The sequence below is a fragment of the Armigeres subalbatus genome, chromosome 3 (assembly GCF_024139115.2).
Source record: "Armigeres subalbatus isolate Guangzhou_Male chromosome 3, GZ_Asu_2, whole genome shotgun sequence".
Lineage (NCBI taxonomy): Eukaryota > Metazoa > Arthropoda > Insecta > Diptera > Culicidae > Armigeres > Armigeres subalbatus.
In genome coordinates, this window is record NC_085141.1 from 237,727,524 (window position 1) to 237,745,463 (window position 17,940).

The following is a 17,940-nucleotide window of genomic DNA, read 5'->3' on the forward strand; positions in this document are numbered from 1 at the left end:
ATTTGGCCGAAAGGATCGTTTGGCCAAATAGGTCATTTGAAAAGTGAAAAATTTTAAATGAGAAGAGTCTCACTTCTCACTCTTCTTTTTTCTCTTCTCACTATAAAAAGTGAGAAGCGCAAAATGAGTAGTAAGACGTCTAACCACCCACTTTGCACTACTCACTTTTCACAGTGAGAAGTGAGAAATGAGGTGTGAGGAGTGAGACGTCTCACTTCTCACTCCTCATTTCTCATTTCTCGCTATAAAAAGTAAGTAGTGCGAGGTGAGTAGTGAGACGTCTCACTACTCACTTTTCACAGTGAGAAGTGAGAAATGAGTTCTGACTCATTTCTTACTTCTAACTTCTGACTCCTCATTTAGCACTTCTCGCTGTAAAAAGTGAGAAGCGCAAATTGAGTAGTGAGACGTCTCACTACTCATTTCGCGCTGTTCCTTTTTACAATGAGAGGTGAGAAATGAGGAGTGAGAAGTGAGACGGCTCAAATGGCCCTTTCGACCAAATGACCCTTTAGGCCAAACGACCCTTTCGGCCAAATTACACTTTCGGTTAAATTACCCATTCGGCCTAATGGTCTGTTCGGCCAAATGGTATATTCGGCCAAACAACTTTCGGCTTAGTGGCATTTGGCCAAATGGCTTTCAGCCGAATGGGTTTTGGCCAAACAACTCTTCTTCGAGTAATTTCAGCAGTGGAAGAAACGAATACGGAAGGAGGATTTTTTACCTAAGCTAACAGAAACTTCTGGAGACCATGGTGGATTATAGAAAAAAAAATTACAAAAGTAGCAAAATATTAGGTACTGATGGTGAAAAACCCGCTATTCTATGTTTCGGCACAAGTTCAACAATCAATTCTTCTTCTTCTTATTGGCATTACATCCCCACACTGGGACAGAGCCGCCTCGCAGCTTAGTGTTCATTAAGCACTTCCACAGTTATTAACTGCGAGGTTTCTAAGCCAAATTACCATTTTTGCATTCGTATATCTTGAGGCTAACACGATGATACTTTTATGCCCAGGGAAATCGAGACAATTTCCACACCGAAAATTGCCTAGAATGGCACCGGGAATCGAAACCAGCCACCCTCAGCATGGTCTTGCTTTGTAGCCGCGCATCTTACCGCACGGCTAAGGAGGCCCCTATCAACAATCAATTATATTAATGTTATTTTGCCAAGTAGCAAAATATTAGGTACTGATGGTGAAAAACCCACTATTCTATGTTTCGGCACAAGCTCAACAATCAATTATATTAATGTTACTTTGTCAATACTTCATCGTAGTCGGCTTTTGAACAATTCGTTGATTGACTTGAATAACATTTCTTATTCTTTTTATTTTTACTCTTTCTTTCACTTAATATTTATAAAATAATTAGTACAGTATGCCTTCCAACCCAAACATTTAATTTCGACCAAATGGTCATATGAGCTAATAGACGAGGTCATATCGAATAGAGGACATCATGTCTAATGGCGAAACATCATTTGACTAAACTTATTTGGATCATGTGGTATAGATTCATCGTAGTCGGTTGGAGGGGTTCACCAAAGCCAATATCCAGTCGGGAATATTCTCGGAATATTCACCGTTTTCGTATTATTTATTTTTTTACAAACCCATCATTCTTTGGACAATATTGGAGCTATAATTATGCGACTTTTAGAAACACCGCAAAAATCATTTATTTGTTAATTGTTATTGACTAAAGTTCCTTTCTTTGAAATATCAATTCGACGGAACGTCATTAGACTAAATGTACCAAGATTATTATTTCGTAAATCCGCTTTTTACAATATGTTCTTTCGACCAAATGTACAAAGATTCTTCATTCAAAAATCTGATTTCGGCTGAATGTCCATTCGACCAAATGTCTATTCAACGTAGTGTCGTTTTGACCAAATGTCCTACGTCTGTAGTGGATTAAAAACTAATTTTCGACTGTCTATTCGACGTAATGTACTTTCGACCAAATGTCATTTGATGAAATTTTCTTCGACAAAATGGTATAGATTCGGGGATTGAATGGGCGACTATTTGGCTCAGCTCCGAATTGAAGAGGAGATAACTTGGATGATGAATTAGTGAGGCCGCTGTGGATCTTGGTGAAGAACCCTTTATTGAAGGCCCCAGAGTTCTCCAGGCGATGTCGAGAAGATTCATAGACTACTTGGTACGTAGGAGGAGAAAATGAAGGAATGTTTAAAGCATCTTATTGCCCGGGCGAGAGGGTGCGGAATGCCCAGGAGGGTTGAGAGGACTCACAGCGTTAGGAATGTCCATGGAAGTTGGCAGCGTTTAGAATTGTAGTGTTGGGTTAACTGTGCTTGCTTACTTGCATCCCACATCGTCCATCGGGGTAAAGAAGTTCGTCTCGATAACACGGTCAAGCAAATACTAGTCTTAGAGGCAGTGTTTACGGGAGATAAAGCGACTTCATACCTTGCTCTTGACTGATTGTTACAATGTTACAGAACGTCATCACCATACATTTAGGGACACCACGCATCTGCTAGTTATTGCTACATTTGACAATGAATACATTAAGCAGCGCATGAAGTCGTTCACAGTCTTGCATTGAACGTGTAATAAAATACACATGCATACACATTGTATTACACACACTTACAACCACCGCAAAGAAGCAACATCACATAGATGAAGAAAAATACGAATAAAAGAGGGTCGAGTTCGCTACCTTGCGCAATCAAACGCATTGGAAAATTACGAATCTATATAGAATATAAATTGAACCATTGACGACTGACCGTTTCCAGTACCTTCAAATTGTCCCAGAGGACCTTGTAGAAGAGGGCTACTCAGCTACTCACCTTGCTACAAATATCAAACTTCATGATTGTACCAATCAAACTCAATAGAAGATGTTTGCAGATCATTCGAGTTCATTGGCCACTTCTGAAGTTTCCACTGAAATATGATTTTTCCAAATGCAATAGAAAACATTTGAAAAGCATGTGGTTCATTGGCAATTTCAAACATTGCATTTGTCTTGCATGATTATGAAGTTCGATGTGGTATTGAGACTTTTTTAAATTTTATCTTGCATTGCTACTGCATATTTTATGATAAAAACAAAAAAAACACCTTTTCAAATATGACCAACCAGAATTCAAGCATTTTCATTTTCGCATAAACAACAAAATCTTTCCAAGGCATATGCAAAATTCCGTTTGATTTGAATACCCTCCTGTCACTCAAATCAATTTTTATCCCGCTCACAACTCACAGATAAATCTCTAACTATGGGGGCGGGGTGCATTAGACATTAGACAATCGCCATGTCACTTTTACCAGTACCTCCCGTCCCGTGACATACAAATGGAGAACATCTCAAACATGTTCCATAGACTAGCCAAGTTAAAAAAACCCTGCGCCAAGGGATGTGATCCCGCATGGTTCGGGCTCCTGGCGGGACGGTGAAGCATGTCGCTTCGAAAAGGATTTGGTGCTGGGACATGTGACATCGTGGGGTGAACGAGATCGGTGTTATTACTTTCCGCTAAATGAGATTTTAATGAGAGCAAACGTGTGGAATTCGGGAGATGCAGTGGGTTGGTACGTTCGGCAGTTGGTAGGAAATTGTAGGTGGATTGGTTATGGTTAGATTCCTCCTAAATGGTTACCAACAAATGGAAAGTGGCATCGGTGGGACGAAAGATACGTGCATTGAAACGTAAAAGAAACCCATGAACGCGGATGAAGAAACGAACATTTGAGTGCTGGAGTCTGGTACATCTTATTGGAAATAACAGAAAACGGTAATAGAAATGTTCAAATCCCAATGTCTCTGTACAATACCGTCTATTTTACTCAACACGAGCTGATGGAAAACCAATTGAATTTGGGAAATAAGCCTGAGCAAGCCCCACCTCCAGCGACCCAAATGATTACGAAGCGATTTTCCGACGGCAACGACGGAGGAGACATTGAAATTCCGCACGGAAAGCCGTCGTACACGACATACCGGCTTCGGCGAAGGATTAGCACCTGCGGTAAAATTAATTTCCGCGCGAATGTGAGTACGTGAGCTGTATTTCGACAGTGCTGTGCCGTAAATGTTTTAAGGCATGTACCTGACGTCGGAGTGACGAAGGTATCTTCGTTCGCACGAATTGAGTGATGTGTTTGTTGAGATATGTCGAAAACGCGCCGTGTGATGTGAGATAACAACATAAAAATGTTTTGTGTGCCGTAGATGAGAAAATCAGGAAGGTTGTGATACGTGCATAAAACTTGGATGAACGACATCTATCTACTTGAGGGTGGCGCAGGCTTGGAATCGTGGGAGTGAGAGTCGGATACAGCACGAGATAACAAACAAACCATGGCGAAGACGATGATCATGTTTGCTCCTACCAGCGTGCCCCATCTTGCTCCATCCCACCTTTCTGTAATGTGTATGAGAGAAAGTCTACCAGGGCAATACGGAGCACCGTATTGAATAACTCATAAAATGGTAATCTGATTATGTGGGAGAAAAAACGAACTATAAGATTACTCAGCAGGCAGAACAACAATGCATGAAACCATCGAATGAAGAGGAACTACGTTTATGAGCCGGTAGGATATGGAAGATGCAATCATGCTCTCACCTGAAACAGCGCCTGGTCCACTTTGGCGTTGGCAGGGATCTGCACTTTGTACAGCTTTTGGTCAAACTCGGGAGCGTGGTCGTTCACATCCTCAACCTGCACAACGACACGTGTGGTGGAAGAAAGCTGGGGTGCACCGTTGTCCATCACCAGTACCTGAAGCGAATAGAAAAGAAATTGTTTTTAAATACGAAATATATGTACACATATGTAGTTGGAATAATAAAAATGAAAAATTAAATGCCTAAGTCATTGGAACAGCTAATTTATAGTTTGAACGCGTTATCACAGTCTGATAAAAAAAAGCGAATTCAAACAGCTTGTGTCAAACAAATAAAAGTAAATTAAAAAACATCTCCGTATAGCCAGAAGTAGTCTTATGTTGACAGGGTTGGGTTGGATTTGGACTGGATTTGGATTGGATTTGGATTTGATTTGGATTGGATTTGGATTGGATTTGGATTGGATTTGGATTGGATTTTGATTCGATTTGGATTGGGTTTGGATTGGATTTGGATTGGATTTGGGTTGGGTTTGGATTGGATTTGGATTGGTTTGGATTGGTTTGGATTGGTTTGGATTGGTTTGGATTGGTTTGGATTGGTTTGGATTGGTTTGGATTGGTTTGGATTGGTTTGGTTGGTTTGGATTGGTTGGATTGGTTGGTTTGGTTGGTTTGGATTGGTTTGGTTGGTTTGGATTGGTTTGGATTGGTTTGGTTGGTTTGGTTTGGTTGGTTTGGATTGGTTTGGATTGGTTTGGATTGGTTTGGATTGGTTTGGATTGGTTTGGATTGGTTTGGTTGGTTTGGATTGGTTTGGTTGGTTTGGATTGGTTTGGATTGGTTTGGATTGGTTTGGATTGGTTTGGATTGGTTTGGATTGGTTTGGATTGGTTTGGATTGGTTTGGATTGGTTTGGATTGGTTTGGATTGGTTTGGATTGGTTTGGTTGGTTTGGATTGGTTTGGATTGGTTTGGATTGGTTTGGTTGGTTTGGATTGGTTTGGATTGGTTTGGATTGGTTTGGATTGGTTTGGTTGGTTTGGATTGGTTTGGATTGGTTTGGATTGGTTTGGTTGGTTTGGTTGGTTTGGTTTGGATTGGTTTGGTTGGTTTGGATTGGTTTGGATTGGTTTGGATTGGTTTGGATTGGTTTGGATTGGTTTGGATTGGTTTGGTTGGTTTGGATTGGTTTGGATTGGTTTGGATTGGTTTGGATTGGTTTGGATTGGTTTGGTTGGTTTGGATTGGTTTGGATTGGTTTGGATTGGTTTGGATTGGTTTGGTTGGTTTGGATTGGATTTGGATTGGTTTGGATTGGTTTGGATTGGTTTGGATTGGTTTGGATTGGTTTGGATTGGTTTGGATTGGTTTGGATTGGTTTGGTTGGTTTGGATTGGTTTGGATTGGTTTGGATTGGTTTGGATTGGTTGGATTGGTTTGGATTGGTTTGGATTGGTTTGGTTGGTTTGGTTGGTTTGGATTGGTTTGGATTGGTTTGGATTGGTTTGGTTGGTTTGGATTGGTTTGGATTGGTTTGGTTTGGTTGGTTTGGATTGGTTTGGATTGGTTTGGATTGGTTTGGATTGGTTTGGATTGGTTTGGATTGGTTTGGTTGGTTTGGATTGGTTTGGATTGGTTTGGTTGGTTTGGATTGGTTTGGTTGGTTTGGATTGGTTTGGATTGGTTTGGATTGGTTTGGATTGGTTTGGTTGGTTTGGATTGGTTTGGATTGGTTTGGATTGGTTTGGATTGGTTTGGATTGGTTTGGATTGGTTTGGTTTGGATTGGTTTGGATTGGTTTGGGATTGGTTTGGATTGGTTTGGATTGGTTTGGGTTGGTTTGGATTGGTTTGGATTGGTTTGGGATTGGTTTGGATTGGTTTGGATTGGTTTGGTTGGTTTGGATTGGTTTGGATTGGTTTGGTTTGGATTGGTTTGGATTGGTTTGGTTGGTTTGGATTGGTTTGGATTGGTTTGGTTGGTTTGGTTGGTTTGGATTGGTTTGGATTGGTTTGGATTGGTTTGGTTGGTTTGGATTGGTTTGGATTGGTTTGGATTGGTTTGGATTGGTTTGGATTGGTTTGGATTGGTTTGGATTGGTTTGGATTGGTTTGGTTGGTTTGGATTGGTTTGGATTGGTTTGGATTGGTTTGGATTGGTTTGGATTGGTTTGGATTGGTTTGGTTGGTTTGGATTGGTTTGGATTGGTTTGGTTGGTTTGGATTGGTTTGGATTGGTTTGGTTGGTTTGGATTGGTTTGGATTGGTTTGGTTGGTTTGGATTGGTTTGGATTGGTTTGGATTGGTTTGGTTTGGTTGGTTTGGATTGGTTTGGATTGGTTTGGATTGGTTTGGATTGGTTTGGATTGGTTTGGATTGGTTTGGATTGGTTTGGTTGGTTTGGATTGGTTTGGATTGGTTTGGATTGGTTTGGATTGGTTTGGATTGGTTTGGATTGGTTTGGATTGGTTTGGTTGGTTTGGATTGGTTTGGATTGGTTTGGATTGGTTTGGATTGGTTTGGATTGGTTTGGATTGGTTTGGATTGGTTTGGTTGGATTGGTTGGTTTGGTTTGGTTTGGATTGGTTTGGATTGGTTTGGTTGGTTTGGATTGGTTTGGATTGGTTTGGATTGGTTTGGTTGGTTTGGATTGGTTTGGTTGGTTTGGATTGGTTTGGTTGGTTTGGTTGGTTTGGTTGGTTTGGATTGGTTTGGATTGGTTTGGATTGGTTTGGATTGGTTTGGATTGGTTTGGATTGGTTTGGATTGGTTTGGATTGGTTTGGTTTGGATTGGTTTGGATTGGTTTGGATTGGTTTGGATTGGTTTGGATTGGTTTGGATTGGTTTGGTTGGTTTGGATTGGTTTGGATTGGTTTGGATTGGTTTGGATTGGTTTGGATTGGTTTGGTTGGTTTGGATTGGTTTGGATTGGTTTGGATTGGTTTGGATTGGTTTGGATTGGTTTGGTTTGGTTGGGTTTGGATTGGTTTGGATTGGTTTGGTTGGTTTGGTTGGTTTGGATTGGTTTGGTTGGTTTGGATTGGTTTGGATTGGTTTGGTTGGTTTGGATTGGTTTGGATTGGTTTGGTTGGTTTGGATTGGTTTGGATTGGTTTGGATTGGTTTGGATTGGTTTGGATTGGATTGGTTTGGATTGGTTTGGATTGGTTTGGATTGGTTTGGTTGGTTTGGTTTGGATTGGTTTGGTTGGTTTGGATTGGTTTGGATTGGTTTGGATTGGTTTGGATTGGTTTGGTTGGTTTGGATTGGTTTGGATTGGTTGGATTGGTTTGGTTTGGATTGGTTTGGATTGGTTTGGTTGGTTTGGATTTGGATTGGTTTGGATTGGTTTGGATTGGTTTGGATTGGTTTGGATTGGTTTGGATTGGTTTGGTTGGTTTGGATTGGTTTGGATTGGTTTGGTTGGTTTGGTTGGTTTGGATTGGTTTGGATTGGTTTGGTTGGTTTGGATTGGTTTGGATTGGTTTGGTTGGTTTGGATTGGTTTGGATTGGTTTGGTTGGTTTGGATTGGTTTGGTTGGTTTGGTTGGTTTGGATTGGTTTGGATTGGTTTGGATTGGTTTGGTTGGTTTGGTTGGTTTGGATTGGTTTGGTTGGTTTGGATTGGTTTGGATTGGTTTGGATTGGTTTGGATTGGTTTGGATTGGTTTGGATTGGTTTGGATTGGTTTGGTTGGTTTGGATTGGTTTGGTTGGTTTGGTTTGGATTGGTTTGGATTGGTTTGGATTGGTTTGGATTGGTTTGGATTTGGTTTGGATTGGTTTGGATTGGTTTGGATTGGTTTGGATTGGTTTGGATTGGTTTGGATTGGTTTGGATTGGTTTGGATTGGTTTGGTTGGTTTGGATTGGTTTGGATTGGTTTGGATTGGTTTGGATTGGTTTGGATTGGTTTGGATTGGTTTGGATTGGTTTGGATTGGTTTGGTTGGTTTGGTTGGTTTGGTTGGTTTGGATTGGTTTGGTTGGTTTGGATTGGTTTGGATTGGTTTGGTTTGGTTGGTTTGGATTGGTTTGGATTGGTTTGGTTTGGATTGGTTTGGATTGGTTTGGTTGGTTTGGATTGGTTTGGTTGGTTTGGATTGGTTTGGTTGGTTTGGATTGGTTTGGATTGGTTTGGTTTGGTTGGTTTGGTTTGGATTGGTTTGGTTGGTTTGGATTGGTTTGGATTGGTTTGGATTGGTTTGGATTGGTTTGGATTGGTTTGGATTGGTTTGGATTGGTTTGGATTGGTTTGGTTGGTTTGGATTGGTTTGGATTGGTTTGGTTGGTTTGGATTGGTTTGGTTGGTTTGGATTGGTTTGGTTGGTTTGGATTGGTTTGGATTGGTTTGGATTGGTTTGGATTGGTTTGGATTGGTTTGGATTGGTTTGGATTGGTTTGGATTGGTTTGGTTGGTTTGGTTGGTTTGGATTGGTTTGGATTGGTTTGGATTGGTTTGGTTGGTTTGGATTGGTTTGGTTGGTTTGGATTGGTTTGGATTGGTTTGGATTGGTTTGGATTGGTTTGGTTGGTTTGGATTGGTTTGGATTGGTTTGGATTGGTTTGGATTGGTTTGGATTGGATTGGTTTGGTTGGTTTGGATTGGTTTGGTTGGTTTGGATTGGTTTGGATTGGTTTGGTTGGTTTGGATTGGTTTGGTTGGTTTGGATTGGTTTGGTTGGTTTGGATTGGTTTGGATTGGTTTGGTTGGTTTGGATTGGTTTGGATTGGTTTGGTTGGTTTGGATTGGTTTGGATTGGTTTGGATTGGTTTGGATTGGATTGGTTTGGTTGGTTTGGATTGGATGTGGATTGGTTTGGATTGGTTTGGATTGGATTGGTTTGGATTGGATTGGTTTGGATTGTGTTTGGATTGGATTGGTTTGGATTGGTTGGTTTGGATTGGACTTGGATTGGTTTGGATTGGATTCGGACTGGTTTGGATTGGTTTGGATTGGTTTGGATTGGACTTGGATTGGTTTGGTTGGTTTGGATTGGTTGTGATTGGTTTGGATTGGTTTGGATTGGTTTGGATTGGTTTGGATTGGTTTGGTTGGTTTGGATTGGTTTGGATTGGTTTGGATTGGTTTGGATTGGTTTGGATTGGTTTGGATTGGTTTGGATTGGTTTGGATTGGTTTGGATTGGTTTGGATTGGTTTGGATTGGTTTGGTTGGTTTGGATTGGTTTGGATTGGTTTGGATTGGTTTGGATTGGTTTGGATTGGTTTGGTTGGTTTGGATTGGTTTGGATTGGTTTGGTTGGTTTGGATTGTGTTTGGTTTGGATTGGTTGAATTGGTTTGGATTGGTTTGGTTGGTTTGATTGGTTTGGTTTGGTTTGGTTGGTTTGATTGGTTTGGATTGGTTTGATTGGTTTGGATTGGATCTGGATTGGTTTGGATTGGTTTTGGATTGGTTTGGATTGGTTTGGATTGGTTTGGATTGGTTTGGATTGTGTTTGGTTTGGTTGGTTTGGTTTGAATTAGATTTGGTTTGAATTCGATTTGGATTGGTTTGGATTGGTTTTGATTGGTTTGGTTGGATTTTGATTGGTTTGGTTTGGATTGGATCTGGATTGGTTTGGATTGGTTTGGATTGGGTTTGAATTGGTTTGAATTGTATTTGGATTGGATGTGGATTTGATTTGGATTGGTTTGGATTGGTTTGGATTGGTTTGGATTGGTTTGGATTGGTTTGGATTGGTTTGGATTGGTTTGGTTGGTTTGGATTGGTTTGGTTGGTTTGGATTGGTTTGGATTGGTTTGGATTGGTTTGGATTGGTTTGGATTGGTTTGGATTGGTTTGGATTGGTTTGGATTGGTTTGGATTGGTTTGGATTGGTTTGGATTGGTTTGGTTGGTTTGGATTGGTTTGGATTGGTTGGATTGGTTTGGATTGGTTTGGATTGGTTTGGATTGGTTTGGATTGGTTTGGATTGGTTTGGATTGGTTTGGATTGGTTTGGATTGGTTTGGATTGGTTTGGATTGGTTTGGATTGGTTTGGTTGGTTTGGATTGGTTTGGATTGGTTTGGATTGTTTGGTTTGGTTGGTTTGGTTTGGATTGGTTTGGTTTGGATTGGTTTGGATTGTGTTTGGATTGGTTTGGATTGGTTTGGATTGGTTTGGTTGGTTTTGATTGGTTTGGTTTGGATTGGATCTGGATTGGTTTGGATTGGTTTGGATTGGTTTGGATTGGTTTGGATTGTGTTTGGTTTGAATTGGTTTGGTTTGAATTAGATTTGGTTTGAATTGGTTTGGATTGGTTTGGATTGGATTTTGACTGGATTTGGATTGGTTTGATTGGTTTGGTTTGGATTGGATCTGGATTGGTTTGGATTGGTTTGGATTGGGTTTGAATTGGGTTTGAATTGGTTTGAATTGGTTTGGATTGGATGTGGATTGGTTTGGATTGGTTTGGATTGGTTTGGATTGGTTTGGATTGGTTTGGATTGGTTTGGATTGGTTTGGATTGGTTTGGATTGGTTTGGATTGGTTTGGATTGGTTTGGATTGGTTTGGATTGGTTTGGATTGGTTTGGATTGGTTTGGATTGGTTTGGATTGGTTTGGATTGGTTTGGATTGGTTTGGTTGGTTTGGTTTGGTTGGTTTGGTTTGAATTGGTTTGGTTTGGTTGGTTTGGATTGGATTTGGATTGGTTTGATTGGTTTGGATTGGATGTGGATTGGTTTGTGTTGGATTGGTTTGGATTGGTTTGGATTGTGTTTGGATTGGTTTGGATTGGATGTGGATTGGTTTGGATTGGATTGATTTGGATTGGATTTGGATTGGATGTGGATTGGATTTGGATTGGATTGGATTTGGATTGGATTTTGATTGTATTTGGATTTGGATTGGATTTGGATTTGGATTGGATTTGGATTGGATTTGGATTGGATTTTGATTGGATTTGGATTGGATTTGGATTGGATTTAGATTGAATTTGTTGCTTTTGTTGTTGTTTTGTTGCTTTTCGCTTTTCACGTGGATTTTTGAATTTTCAAAGACAAAAATTCATCACTATTTCAGCCATCCAAATAATTCACAATTCACAGTTTTTTTTTCAATTTGAAACACGCATCATCCCAAGTCATGGGAAATTGGTTCTGCTGGTTCGAAAAACAATAGCACGCGAAATTTGAATAACCATCACAATGCATACAATTTTCGATGCGTTACCCCCATCCGAACCCGGTTCAGAGGAAATTAATTTCTGTGTTGGGGCACAATTAATTCCAGCTCATTTATTTCAACCGTTCATCAGCCACCTCTAGCCGCGCGGCCTGTAAGCAGAGTATTGTGCCGAAACCGTAAGCCCCCACGTACCGAGCCGAGGATCAAATAATTCAATTCCGTATTGTTTGCCCAGAACAACGGTTTTTGATTTTTTTTTTACAAGAATGGACGCAATGCTGCTCCTACAAGTGACATCAAGCTGACAAGAGGGAGAGCGGAAAAGTTGATTGGTCCATAATTGGGCCATGTGGGCCGTTGAAATTTGGACAGAAACCGACGGTAATTTGGATGTCATGACGTTCATCACACGCAAACCTTCGGTTGGAGTGCGGTAAGGTGCGTTAGTCGGAGAAGAGCGGGTCCTAATTGATCGGGAGTAATTAATTATTCCAGTTCAGGAAATGGACGCTGGAACGGTAGAAAATGTAAAAGTTCCAGTAAATGGGGAAATCTCGTAATGAGCGTCTACATCAGGTGGGTATCACGTGATGATACAAATGAAAGAGTAAAATATCGAAGGGATGAGATAAATGGTGTTCATTATTAACAGGTGGATTGGAAAACTCGCATAGCCATTTTGGAAAGGCTGGTGGAGAAATTTAATAAATATTTGTTGGTAATACTAATTTTTAATTTTTGTTATTCATTAGCTCACTTTGACAAAATCTGTACAAAATTAATGTGATCAAGTGATTCTTTGTATCCCTTATAGCTTGTTCCCTTGTTGGAATAAAGTTTTGTCCTTTTGAAATAACGTTTCAGAACACATGCAAATGTTGAATCAGGCATTCTGCCTAGTACCGTTACCTAAAATTGCAAACATATGACAATGTAAAGGGATATCCCGTCATCAGCTCCGACCGTGCTTTCGGATCCGAAAGCAAACTTTGATCTTATATAATATGAAATGTCATCCACCGTCGTCGTTGTCGTCCTCGCGTTCATCCTGATGGCACCGAATCCGCGCGTATCCATAGCATCGTCCGTGTATGTACACAGATTCAAAGTTCTTCCATTCAAATACCGCTCCGTCTTGACGCATTATGGCAGCCACAAACATCCTCATACATGCACCCACTTCGGGCATCATCGAGATGAGAGCACTTTGAACAAATTGGTGACAACACCAATATATGGGAGTCATTTTGCAAATGTGACATCGTGCTTGATATCGCCCGCCTCGCGACGGGATTTGGTAGGTTCCACCTGAAGAATTGGGACTGCCATCAAATCGTGATGCTCTGGGCGGAAAAAACGCGAAAAAATCTTTTGTCGCATTAGAGAACACATCCACTTAGTTGTCATGTATCTGTATGCAAATTGGATGTGGAAATTGCTTCGCGAATTTGTAGATTTGTCCTCATACTTGGGGTAGATCTTTATCACTTTCTAATACTTCCGAGATCAAGTGTTTTGTATCCGTGGAGACGTACCTAATGTATAATTTATTCCGAGCAGGAAATTTTCTGGCATTTCATGTTTGGAAGATTTCCGCGAACCACTTGGGATGCCTCAAGTAAGTACATCGTAAGGATTGAGAAGCAAATCTGAAAAGTTCGTCTCAACCAATACAGGTCGGACTCGATTATCCGGAGACTCGATTATCCGGGGACTCGATTATCCGGGGTTCGATTATCCGGAATTTTAGACTCGATTATCCGGAGTATTTTTTTTCTTCTTTTTATTTTTTTTAATTTCAATATTATACTATACAATATGATTATTTTAACTATCTGGGACGTATCTAGGGGAGGGGGAGGGGATAAAAAAGGGGTTGTTTTGAATATAGAAATTTGATTTTAGACTAGGCTTGTATATCAAATTCATGAATTCAAATGAATATATTACTATAATATTAATACAAAATATGACTATTTGATGAAACATAAACGCAGCTGAAATGGGAGGGGCTGAAGTAGGGGTGTTCTAAATATTTGTTCTCAATTTCAATAACCTCGTCACCGCATAGAACGATGTGTTTGGGTGCAGAACAAGTATTGCCGGTTTCGCTCTCAATTGATAATTTACGACGATAGACGAGAAGCATAAGGCCTTTTCGATCATAACAAGACAAAAAAAAATCTCGCTTAACTCTTCAAAAGGACCTAAGTAACATTTTTTTCATGAATTAATTTGAGTACTGCAATCGAAACCTTTCATGTTTTTATGTTGATTGCGCTATTCAAATTAATTCATGCAAAAAATGTTACTTAAGTCCTTTTGAAAAGTTAAGCGAGAAATCATCACCTGATACAAATCCGAAAAAGGGGCAGAGAAATATTTCTCCTACCGACGCTTCGTTATAGTACAATTCCCATTAAGGACCATGTGTAAAACAAGTCGAAATGCGTCATCAGTACCGATGTCCTTCCAATTGAAGGTTTTCTAAAGGAATTTATCTTGCAGAATATCACCCTTAAGGTAACGCAAAAATCAACCATTTTCAACCCTGGTTATTTTATGTGCCGACCGTTGCTTAATTTTTTGATTCTCAAGAAACCTTTTGTCTTTCACGGACACGAAGTGTAGGCGAATTGAGGTGATGTCCGTGTGTTTGAGTGCGCAAAATCTGACACATTTTTTATACTTATCCTTAAGCGATTTGCTTCCAACTGATTGCATTTAATGGGAAATCCCATTAAGGTTCCCCACAAGTGTCGCAACAAACGCGACGCAATTCTATGGCTTGGCGAATGCGATTCTGTCGCCGTTAGTATGGATGCGTAAATGGAACATTGCCTGCAGCGACCCAACGATAAAATCCCGGCGACTAGCTCTCGCCGTTGCGGCGATGAAATCGCTTAGGTGTGGGGGTGCCTTAACATTGTTTCCTATTGAAAATTTTATGGATCGGGCAATGGACACAAAAGTTTTATTGCTTTCTGTTGAATAGATCAAACATTGGGTTCAGAAATAATGGCCAAAATACTATTTTTTGTACAAAAAGCGCGTAAATAGTTCAGTCATTTCTCAACCAAAAAGTTGCATTCAAATGGGATTCCTGTCTTATAATTTCGTATTGAAAATTGGCTGGATCGGACTATGGATTCGAAAGCTATGGCAAAAATACTATTTTTCCATAATACATCAGAAAGTCATTGATGCCGCTAGGTGGATTATTCAGAGTTTTTCCTAAATAATTTCTAACTACACCACTGCAAGTAAAGGAAAACATAAGTTTTGCGTTATTCATCTTCAGATTTGATTTTTTTAAGGTGACTCGATTATCCGGAGGATTCGATTATCCGTAGTGAAAAAAAATCAATGCTCCGGATAATCGAGTCCGACCTGTACTTAGCTGATGGATGGAAAGCATTGATCGATCCACCTGGAGTTGATTCTATATGATTTTTTTTGGTTCGAAATGCTGAAATTTTATTGAGTGTGGTGTTTTCGCATTTTTACACGAAATGAAAATTACATAGGGTAACGGTACCAATAGTGGAGGTATTAGTAGATCCACAAAAGAATTTTTTTTTTAAATCGATAATTATGGAAAATTTACAGCTTTTATATCTTAGCCAATAGATAAACCGGAGTTAATTCGGATTTCAAATGGGTGTTAGCTTTTGGCAATATGCCAGAACGCATACTTTGGAAATGATTATTTTAGATATTTTGAAGAGAAACGATGCATAAACCAAATTTGATTAGGAATTTGATCGGTCCGAAATATGGCCTGTATTCCGGAGTCCGGACGTTCCGCCGGAACCTGTTAAGGAGTCACTTTACGGAAATAGGCGAATACCATCATGTGACCGGTTCAAAGGACAATTTTAGAAAATAGGCAATCGGTTCAAATACGGTCCAGGAAGTACAAAGCTACCACTTTCAAAATCATGAAGTTTGATGGGTCGCATGATGGTATTCGCCTATTTCCGTGAAGTGGCCCCGTAACAGGTTCCGGCGGAACGTCCGGATTCCGGAATACAGGCCATATTTCGGACCGATCAAATTCCTGATCAAATTTGGTATAGTTTTTGCGTCGTTTTTCTTCAAAATATCTAAAATAATCATTTCCAAAGTATGCGTTCTGGCATATTGCCAAAAGCTAACACCCAGTTCAAATCCGAAATAACTCCGGTAGCAAATGGTCATTCCTAAAAACCCATAGAGCCCCTGAAACTTAAATAAATTCCGCTTCTTTTGGTGAAAGTTGCGAAAAAAATGTCGAAAGACAAAAAAGTTACAGCCAAAAAGATTTTTATTTTCGTTTTCAAAAGGGGGGTTGGTTGGTCTTTGAGAGCACATAATATTGCCATCTTTGCCGTGGAATGTGGTCTATCAATCATTGTTGTCATTTTGTTGCAAGGCACAATAATATAGAACGAAAATATTGAACTGGTCATTTTGGGGCCGATTCCCAAAGAGTCAATTCGAAGAAACCTCGAGCACCCGTGCGAGACAGCTGCAAAGTCCGCGTACGGTCGATTATTCTTCCGGATTTTTTCCTCAAAGTCAGGTTTTTTCCGAAACAGTTATCATCGAAGTGCTATAGTGAAAGTGTGCTTATTTATAGCAAACATTGTTAAAGTTTTCGTCGTTTTTTGCAAAACAGACTTTTTTGCAAAACTCATCGGCGTCCATCGTTACGCAGGCGAAGGGCTGGCATACTCCTCAGAGTAGTCGAAATGTGCGTGTCTATTGCTCTCATCAAAAAGACCGCAGAGAGTGTGTTTCGCTTATCGCTCATTCTTTCTCTTCCACAACGCAGTGAGTCCTCTTTGTGTTTCTACTCTGCAGCGATTGCATTTGTCAGACACAAAGAGTTGAGGATAAATGATGAAATAAACACACCGTGTTCCTCAATGAGTTTTGACAAAACGGTGAATCAAACAGAATGAAAATAAACATTGCCAAATAAAGTTAAACGTAGCTGTTGATACTATTTATGCGTAATAAGATATTTTTGTTTTTGCTGGCTTTTGGGATGTCTGTGGGCAAAACTATTTAGAAGCCTTGTACTACCAACATTATTCCGCCCCACCTACTTTAAAATAAGTTACTGACAAGACGATTTCTAAATACAATTTCCGTCAGGAAATCTTGGTAAATATGAAGGCTCTAAATTTGGAACAAAACCAAAAAACATCGAACTTATATAAAGTTTGATTTCATTTCAGTGCTATTTTTTTTTCTTGATGTTAGCATCATGCCCAATTAATATACTCCTGCTCTGACAATGGGTTTTTGTGTGTTTGTCGTCGAAATACTGATCCACCCTTATTATTTGAACGTCACCATAAATGAAGTTATTTCGTTGTCTACAACCTTCAGAATAATGTTCACGGCCGTATGAAAGTGTTCATACAATTTCATTGCAAAACACTGTCTATTTTGCACAATTCTGCACAATTTTTAAGACTCTTCTCACAAATTCTAGACATCTTAAATCATCCTACTGTGAATAGAGTGCAATATCACAAAATAAAGATCAAAATCGAAATTATGTGTTTTTTATCCAATATAAGGAAAGTACGGGGATGAGTTCTGCTAACCGTTTCTATCTACATTGCTTCTAGAATTTTCGAGAAGCGTTTTTAAAATTTCACCGTGCTTTCCCATGCCATTCCTTTCAAACATCATCTTTTGGCTTCTTCTTCTTATTCTTTTTTATTCAATCCTTATTCGCCAATGTTATACTTGTTAGCATGGAGCACCAAACTTTATTAAAACCCCGCCCTTTCTAACTGAGACGTAGTTAACTAATTTTTCAAAGCGAAATATGTTTGTGTTCCGAGAAAATACAGCGAGCTTCATAGAAAACGATATCGTTTCCAAGAATATTGCACTAAGTGGCACAACTTTGTGTTGGCCCAACTCTCACCGGAATGATTCTCTCACTCTTCGTCTTTGTCCTCACTCACCGTGTTGGCTTTGTTACACAATGAGTATCAGCGTCACTCTCTGTGGTGTGTATTAAAATCTCCTCATTGTGCACAGTGTGTGAGGAAATGCCAGCTCTGTGCAGGCGAAGACATCATCACCCAACGCCGACAGTTTCACCACCATCATCACTGATCGTGCGCCTCCACCAAAACAGGCGCTGGATTGCAAACAAATGTATTCGATATCGCAGGAGGAAGA

At 39.9% G+C, this 17,940-nt stretch overlaps 1 protein-coding gene across 6 annotated transcripts in view; it reads right to left on the reverse strand.

The window, feature by feature from the left end:
- LOC134221115 (fat-like cadherin-related tumor suppressor homolog) overlaps positions 1 to 17,940 on the reverse strand; it is a 386,241-nt gene that overhangs the window by 187,618 nt on the left and 180,683 nt on the right. For all 6 annotated transcript variants that reach the window (XM_062700308.1, XM_062700312.1, XM_062700311.1 and 3 more), the window contains exon 7: positions 4,618 to 4,773. In XM_062700308.1, the coding sequence (XP_062556292.1) occupies positions 4,618 to 4,773 (156 nt within the window). The remainder of the gene's footprint in view (positions 1 to 4,617; positions 4,774 to 17,940) is intronic.